We start from the raw sequence: 8,641 nt of genomic DNA, 5'->3' as shown, positions 1-8,641 counted from the left end.
AATTTTACAAAAATTTTTTTGAAAAAAAATTTTAGTAAAATTTTTTTCTGAATTTTTTTTTCTGGATTTTTTTTTTCTGGGATTTTTTTTCTCCTGGCAGAAAAATTAAGGAAAGTGGGTGTGGCATAGCTGGAATGATGGCTCATGATTCGCTGATGGCCGTGGAAGTGGGTGGAGCATGGCAATAACATGCTGTGTGGGGCGGAATTGGGGGTGTGGTTATGCAAATTAGGCGTTCCGTGATTGGCTGTCTCATCAGGGGGCGTGGTTATGCAGATTTGGAGCGATTTGATTGGTCAGATACTTGAAAGTGGGCGTGGCTATGCAAATCGGAGCGTTCTGATTGGTTATGCAAATTTATGCAAATGCATGCCTCGCCGTGATTGGTGGATGTGAAATTGGGTGTGGTTTGGGCAGGCTTTGCAGAAAAATTTCTAAGTCCCACTTGAGTTTTGAGGTGAGAGCTGCCCTTCGGTCACACCAGACAGTCTTTTCACTGTTCCCGTCGGTTCCACATGACCCAAAAGCTCAAGCAGTGGGTGGAGCATGGCAATAACATGCTGCGGTTGGTGGAAACGAGGGTGTGTTTATGCAAATTAGGTGTGCTCTGATTGGTTGTGTCATTATGGGGCGTGGATATGCAAATTTAGAGCAATCTGATTGGTCGGGTAGTGGAAAGTGGGCGTGGCTATGCAAATCGGAGAGTTCTGATTGGCTATGCAAATTTATGCAGATGAGGGCCTCGCCGTGATTGGTGGATGTGAAATTGGGTGTGGTTTGGGCAGTGTTACACTTGTGGCCATACGAGTGACTGATGTGCAACTCTCTCCTCAAGACTTGAGTCTTTGAAAGGTCTTCAGCTGCAGTGATCACTCAGCATGAAAGGCTTTGAGTGAGTTGAGGATGGACTTAGTCATGAAAGGCAAAGACTCGAATTCAAGTTGAACAATTTATTGGACAGAAAAGCAAACAGTACAATGTGAAAGCATTTTACCAGTCACTGTTTGTGTGGGCCAGTGCAAGTCGCGCACACACAAACACTGACGACAGGCCTGAGATGGGAGCAGCTTAAGTCTTGCATGTGCTTGACCAGCTCATGTGTGATGTCACTTACATCTCATGACACACCAAGGGGGACATGAGCATGTCCGACTTCTCTCACTGAGACAAAAACTAAGTGCCGTGTACTCCACAACATCATGATCACACTCTTCTGGTCAAGTTTTTAAATGACATTGAAGTGGGCCAAGTAAGTTTTAAATATATATGTATACATATGCATGCACATTTTTAAACTAACTTGGGCCACTTTGATGTTAAAAACATATTCCAGAAGTGCTTGATGATATGATGCTCGGGTTGTCTCTGTGTGGTTCACAGTGTTATGCAGTACACGGAGCAGAAGTTTAAGTTGAGTGAGAGATAGGTGGGCACACTCACCTCCATCTTGTGGGGCGACGTGACATCAGACATCAGCTCTTCAAGCACACAACAAGGCTCAATACTCACATGTGTCCAAATACAGGTTGGGCTCCCGTCCGCATGTCCTCCGTGTCTGTCGGCTGCACCTTTGGCCCAGTAGCCACTTCAATCTGGTCAGGCAGAAAGAAAAACAAACGTGGTAAGTCATCCTCTTCTATCCACAAAAAAAGATTTGAGTGACACAATTTGAGTCATTATTCATAGAATAAAGTGTCAGACCTTCAATTTTAACATGCCCATTTCCAACCCGACAACACAAATATACTGGTTGTTCTCACAACCAGTACATTTGTGGAAATTATCAACACATATTTGGAATTCAGGATTCAGTTTGTGAAAATCACAAATATCTTTCGAAAAACAAGTGAAAAAAGTCACGGATGTATTTGTGTGAATAGTTTTGAGACAAATCTGCCCCCTGATGTGAAGCCAATTCCACTGGTTGACAGCAGCGTTGGTGTGTAAAACATACAAGATAACATTCAAGCCAAACGCTCTCCTCGATTGGCTTTTGATTGACAGCTGAGGGCTATTTGTCGGCGGCGTGCTCGCAAACTGGACCCTTTGCTCATGTTTTTACGATTAACTGCGAGCGATTTAGTAACAACGACCAAATTAGGGGATCAACGTGTCGTAATTATGCTCCTCAATTGTCTAAATACACACAGTTAAACAGCGAATAGTCAGTTTAAAATGTTAAAATTACTCACTGAGAACACGGCTCGTGGACAGCGGAAATACTTGCTCATTGAACCGGATGTGCTCCCGTTCTTGTGCTTGTTCTTATTCTTCTTCTCGATGCATTAGATCTCCTTGGTCCATATCGCCCCCTACTGTCCAGGAAACCACAAAGGCATTTTCCAACCAATTCGAATCAAATTTGCAGTATTGGCCAAGTACTGTATACAAAAACACAAAAGGAATTGACTTCCCCAGTTATGACTCGTTCAGAGGAACGTAAACATAACAACTCAGACGAACATGGGGGCGCAGAACGGTTCGCCGAGATCTTAGAAAGAAAAAAAGTAGAGCCCATGCCCTTGATTTGTGAATAGATAGCTTCTTTCGTGGATGTTATCACAACATTGAAGTCTTTTTTTTTTTTTTAATTGAAATAAATTAAAAATACAAACATTGACACACACAAGTGATATTGCACATGAAAGAATAAATACAAATGAACTGAAGTGCTTTGTTGTGTTCGGACCAAAACATCCCTCCAAAAAAAACAAAAAAAACCAATGACTTCTGTCATTGAAGTTGTAATTAATCATATCAAATTCATTAAAATACCAAATATGTTGAAACATCACCACTAAGAATTCTTAGTCTGCTACGTTCAAAATTATTTCACTCATCAATTAAATTAAGTATTTTTAAACAGTTCTTCTGAAACTTGTGGAGTATAATTTTAAAAAATGGCTATTTTACTGAGATTTAGTGACAGTCTTTCTGAGAATTATTTTTAGAATAATTTTCGTCCGCCATAGTAATGAACTGCTTTTAGGAATTTAAACAGTCACCAAATTGATTTCTTGCCACCTGTAACTGCAATATAAACGATCAATATGACCAAACGTGTGACACATTTGAACGGTGTCCTATTTGTCTTTGGTCATACGTGCAACAGAAAGCAAACGAAATGCCCAAGATGACCTCCCTTAAGACTTTTTCAACATTTACAAACATCTAGAAATAATGAAAATACAATTATTCAGGAAACACTTCAGTGAGCATGTGAATGCTCGCTCTGACTCATTTTCTTATTGCTGAGCGATGAGTGATAAATCGTTTGCATATCACTTTACTGTCTCGTATGTGTGTGCGCGCGCGCATGTGGGGAGCAGGGGGGGCGGGGGGGGTCTGCTGGAAGTGGTTGCTGTGGTGTTCACACGGTGAGGGGCACCAAGCCGGCCGATGAGGCGGCAGGAGGGACCGTGATGGCATTGAGGGTCCCTGAATCTAGCCTGCTGGTCCCTTTGCTGCAAAAACAAAACAAAAGAATCTATTTTTTAAAAATATACAAAATTAGGCTTCGGGGTAAGGTCGGTAACAAGGAGACTCACCCTTTGTCCAAATAGGTGATATGCAATGACTGCGAGTAGGCGCTACTGTTAGCATTAAGGATGTTGCCGTTGTCCAGAGCGTAAGTCTTCTTGGCGTGCTGCTCCTTGGCCAGGTTCCTGCACGCTGCCAGTTTGGCCTCCAGAACCTACCGACACATGAGGCTCATGATGAGGAGAGGCAAAAATCAGATGAGTGTTTTTTTTTTTTTTTTTGGAAAGCATCACTCACCCCGACTTTCCTCAGTAGATCGCTGACGATGTTAAGAGCTGATATCCGCGCTGAAGGAGTCAGCGGTGAGTTGCTCGTGGAAAGTCCTGCAAAAAAAAAAAAGTTGTGTACCAATACTTTTGTCCATATAGAGCAAAACATGCAAGGCTGCACTGACCTGCCGCGTTACCAATGAGCGTGACGTCCAGACCTTTGCTCAGAGGCAACGCGGGACTGCAGAGCGACGCAGAGTCCATCTTGACGTCGTCGTGGTCGGGCGAGTTGGAGCCCGACGTCCGGCTCACGTCCGCCTGACGCTCCCGCACGGCCAGTTCCTGACGCAAATCTGATAAAAGACAAACATTTGTTAATTAGTCAGAGGTGAAAATGAATGACTTCATTCAAGGTGTCACCTCTGGCTTCATCTTTGAGTCTCTGAACGGACTCGAGGAGCGACTCCTTCTCGTCCAGCTCGCTCTCCAGGAAGGCATTCCTCTCGATGGCCTGGTTCAGACGTTGCTCGAAGTTCTCTAGAGAAACGATGGTCGCTCTGTGGTGGGCCATAGCAAAAACCCAACGCGGTCAGAAGAAAAATGCCACACTGACGGAACAGCGGCGGCAAAATGTCTCCAGACCTCTTGGCTCGTTCCAGGTCATCGTTGGACTGTTCCAGTTCTCGCACATATTTGTGAAGCTGCTCCTTGATGCTGCGCGTCTGCACAAGGTCGTCCTCCAGAACAGAGATCTGCTTGTAACTCTGGGAGTACTGCTGCTCCAGCCTTTCCTGTCACGGCACACAAAAACATTTCACTATCCTCTTACATTTTTCATGCCTTCCACATTGTCCTCAGTTGTGACCTACATTTATACAAAGGGTGGGTCAAAAGTTGCTATTTACTCACAACCTAGATCTGAGGTGGGTGGTGCAACATAAGTAGCTTTAGCAAGGAAAGAATGTAAGGATCCTAAGATGAATACAAACCTGTCAGAAGGAGGGAAAGAAGGAAAGTTTGGTTGGGCAAAGGGAGGAAGGAGGTAAGGATTTGTGCATAAAAAGCAGGTCAGAGTGATGGCATGACCAATATCTGGGTCTGCTTTTTACCTTGAGCATTTCCACATCATTCTTCAGTCTGAGGTTGTCCGTCTGGAGGTCCTTGAGGCAATGCTCGGTTTGGCCTAGCTGCGCTTCCAGCTCAGCCTCCAGCTCCCTGCTGCCCTCCTGAAACTCCAGTAGCTCATCGTGAGCCTCCTGGTAGCTGCCGGACGATAGCAGAGAGCACATATGCGGACAGAGACAGAGAAAGATGTCACGCTAAATGTGACTGTAACGTCAAGAAAATGAAAGCCCGCTTTCCTTCCCAGCTGCCAAGAACTCATAAGAACTCCACAATCGACAACCTCACAACAAAACGAAGTACCACATACTTTGCCTTGTACTTGACGTAGAGAGCTTTCCAAAAGTTGATTTCCTCATCCTTGGAGGAGAATTTAGGTATCTTGTCCGCTTCCATCAAATCTACGCAGGAAGGAATGTTCATTTTTTTTTTTTTAAAGATGGTCTCAGCTGGTTAAAAGTGATGTAAAAACTTGAATACAGTAATCTTTGATTTCGAAACCTGACATTTGAAGAAGGGGTGTGAAGACAAATTTGCATCACTACGTATAGCCTGCTGAGCTACATACATGGTGTATTGTCCACTAATTTTAAGTCAAATAGGACTTTTAAACGTGAAAGCTCGTGTAGCTGATGTGATTTGTCATCTTCTAGCAGGTAAACATCAAATGTATGCTTTATGTGGATGCTTCTAACGCCTGACCTGGTGTAGATTTCTAGCTCAGACGACGATTAATTTTTTTAAGCCAAATAGGGAAATGTAAACAAAAAATAAGCAAACATCCACCTTAAAACATTACTAAGAAATAATCGAGATAAAATAATAGAAAAGACATGAGGATTATCGACATAAATAGAGACGCAGGCAAAATGTCAAACATGGCTGAGCTCGTAAAAAATACACTCATCTGTGTTGTTTAAACATTCGCGCTTTTACTTCGATTTAAAAAAAGACAAAGAAATAAGTTGAAAGGTTACCTGCTGAACATCACCATATGAAAATAATGATTTCTCATCTAAATGAGATGTTTATCGAAACATTTAGCTCGAAGGTTGAGAAGATGCTTCTTCCTTGTCGTGTTAAACGGCGGCCGACGAGGTACACAGTGGGACATTAGCGCCCCCTCTGGACATGTTGTCAAAGTACCCTACTATTGGATAAGAAGTGTGAAGGGACTAATATCAATTATACTATCAAAAGGAATAGCTTGGAGTTATATAACGCATTGTTTTTTGTGCTTTAATAAAATACAACAATAATTGTTCATGTGAGCTTTGATACAGTGCTATGTCTTAGTCAAATAAGCACGAAACTTAGCCGTGACGCAAAAGAACGTAAAGGTCGTCATTACGTCATCTTTTGTTTGAATTGTAAATGCTTTTTTGAACAAAGTGCACATACAACAGGAGTACATCGTGTACAAGTCATATCAAATTTAGAACAAACATAAAATGCAAAAAAAAAAAAAAATTGGAGTGGGTTTCGGTCAGTAATAGTTTGCAAATTTCGCGTGATGTTATAAAATATGCATCATTACAGCCGCCAAGGAAATAGCTCAACAACAAAAAAGATCAAGGAAAGCACATTGTGGTCGAGAATCCCTGTGGGCAGAGACAAAAGTTTAGGTCCAACCCACGTTGCCTCGGTATGGTGATGCAATGCGGCTCTTGACTACCGCAAAGAGACCTTGAGGAAACCAGGCAAGACAAGTGAATCCGATAAAGTCAGACTTTATTCATTTTATGTTTAGAGAGACGTTTGAGGAATTAAGTTACTTAAAAAATACACGAGCTAGCCAGGAGTCGAACCTAGAATCTTCTGATCCGTAGTCAGACGCGTTATCCATTGCGCCACTAGCCCGTTGTGCTACTCTGGTGATACAATAAAGAAGTCAATTGGATCCGATCCGAGAAAGGATTCAAGGAAATGGGTTTCGGGAGACATTTGAGGAATGAAGTTTCTTTAAATAAAAAAAAATAATAAAAAAAAGTCGAGCTAGCCAGGAGTCGAACCTAGAATCTTCTGATCCGTAGTCAGACGCGTTATCCATTGCGCCACTAGCCCTTTGTATGATTTGGTCGAGACAATGTCTTTATAGTCAATATCAACAGCATTTCCTAAACCCGTGCACGTTTTACGTTTGTCTCAGTCTAAATCCCATTGAAGTAAAAAATGTAACAAAAGCACCACACACTGCAAGTCCTACAAAACATTTTTAATTGTTGTCACATTCTGATGACTCCCCTCCCCTTCAAACACACACTTTGATACGAGATGTTCACATTTGTTTTTGAGTCCAAACTTTAATAGCATCATCAACACACTTTGTCACAATCACTTCCAACTTGTTGGGGCCTCCTCTGATGCAAAGTAAACACGAGATACACAATGAGTCATTTCGTTTTTTAGCCTGGACACTTTTTCAAGAAGACAATTCTCGGGCAAATTTAACCTTAAAAAAACATTTTTTAGAATAAGAAGCATCACTTGCTTCTCTTCATTTGTATCCACAGACGGCATAGATGAGACATTTAGAGGTGGTTAAAAAGCATGCTGGCACACTTTCACTCAGGATACACACACACTTCTATTACTGCCTCCTTTGTCACAAAACGCACACAACCTGCCAGATTTACATTCCAATTAATCGTGTAGAAAAAATGGCGTCACCAATGTGATGACTAGAAACCAGGACACTTACAAAAGCACAAGCAAAATAACATAACAGATGAATCGTTGAATTGTTCTACATTAGGTTTTTCTAATATTGAAATTGTAAACAGTGCTAATTAGCTGTCACTTCATATTGTGAATGGGGCTCTTTCGTCTCTTTTTCTTTTTTGGGACAAGTCCGGTCTCACTAACATGTCCAAGTCAACACGTATTTGTCCATTTCCTTCATCAAATAAATATGGAAAGTCGTTTAAATGGTTAATTGTATAAAACAAAAGACAATAAGTACTCTAATATTAAAAATGGAGACATAACTTAAGCGTCCTCTTCATGTGTTCATTTCAACCAATCCAGTATTCCTATACATCTACATATATATATATATTTAGATTTAAGTCACTATATACAGAAAGCATGTATGTACACATATGTATTTACACGGTTAGTCTTTGTTTTTTTTTTTGCATGTGACAAGCGAGAGGAATGTCTGGTCCCACGTGGAAGCTACTCTTCGCCCACCTGGATGTCAAGTAAAAAGCCTTTGCAAGAAATAGATCTGTATCATAAATACTCTGCTCAAAATAAACAGGATGCTTTGCACATCTGTGCCCACACACACATGCACGCACGCGCTCACACACAGTCATCCTCCACGTGGGGGAAAAATGTGCATCCATCAACAGGCAAAAGAAGAAAAAAAGTAGCAGGCCTTCTTCTTGGTGCTAAGAGCCTGTTTTCAATATTCGTTCTCATTCACCTAAATGACTTAAATCAGTGGCTCTCAAAGTGTGGTGCGCATGCTCCCTCTCGTGGTACGATAAAAAAAATCACTGAATAGAACGTTTGAACTCTGCCTAATGGCTACATTTGTCTACCACAAATACATTTGAATTCAATCCTTTAGAACCATTTTAAACCTATTGTTAGGTAACTTGATGAACCCTTTTTTTGTAGTGGTACTTGGTGTCAAACATTTGAGAGCCACTGTTCAAGACAATGACCTTGACTGTCATCAGCCACAACTATGAAACAAGCCATAAAACAGGGATGGGCAAAGAAAGACCTACAGGCCACAAATGGTCCTCTTCGCTCTTTAA

General features: G+C 41.6%; 1 protein-coding gene, 1 long non-coding RNA gene and 2 other non-coding genes across 4 annotated transcripts; all 4 read right to left on the bottom strand.

Annotated features, from left to right (window-relative positions):
• Positions 1–239: 239 nt before the first annotated feature.
• On the bottom strand, positions 240–2,282 carry LOC109526492 (uncharacterized). Its single transcript, XR_002170349.1, has 3 exons — positions 2,193–2,282; positions 1,506–1,592; positions 240–251 (listed from the first exon to the last, which is right to left on the bottom strand). It is a non-coding gene; the product is annotated as an uncharacterized LOC109526492 (long non-coding RNA).
• A 347-nt stretch (positions 2,283–2,629) lies between these two features.
• LOC109526500 (nuclear distribution protein nudE-like 1-B) lies at positions 2,630–6,030 on the bottom strand. Its single transcript, XM_019887807.1, has 9 exons — positions 5,849–6,030; positions 5,182–5,272; positions 4,859–5,012; positions 4,392–4,540; positions 4,170–4,306; positions 3,935–4,102; positions 3,778–3,863; positions 3,549–3,694; positions 2,630–3,464 (listed from the first exon to the last, which is right to left on the bottom strand). The coding sequence occupies exons 2-9, from the start codon at positions 5,265–5,267 to the stop codon at positions 3,371–3,373; spliced, it is 1,020 nt and encodes a 339-aa protein (XP_019743366.1). The 5' UTR covers positions 5,268–5,272; positions 5,849–6,030; the 3' UTR covers positions 2,630–3,370.
• Positions 6,031–6,658: 628 nt separating this feature from the next.
• Positions 6,659–6,731, bottom strand: trnar-acg (transfer RNA arginine (anticodon ACG)). The gene has a single exon. It is a non-coding gene; the product is annotated as a tRNA-Arg (tRNA).
• Positions 6,732–6,862: 131 nt separating this feature from the next.
• Positions 6,863–6,935, bottom strand: trnar-acg (transfer RNA arginine (anticodon ACG)). The gene has a single exon. It is a non-coding gene; the product is annotated as a tRNA-Arg (tRNA).
• Between the last annotated feature and the right edge of the window lie 1,706 nt (positions 6,936–8,641).

The sequence above is a fragment of the Hippocampus comes genome, unplaced genomic scaffold (assembly GCF_001891065.2).
Source record: "Hippocampus comes isolate QL1 unplaced genomic scaffold, H_comes_QL1_v1.1 scaffold416, whole genome shotgun sequence".
Taxonomy (NCBI): Eukaryota; Metazoa; Chordata; class Actinopteri; order Syngnathiformes; family Syngnathidae; genus Hippocampus; species Hippocampus comes.
Note: the sequence above shows the minus strand (reverse complement) of the source record. Positions and strands in the feature narration are given on the sequence as shown.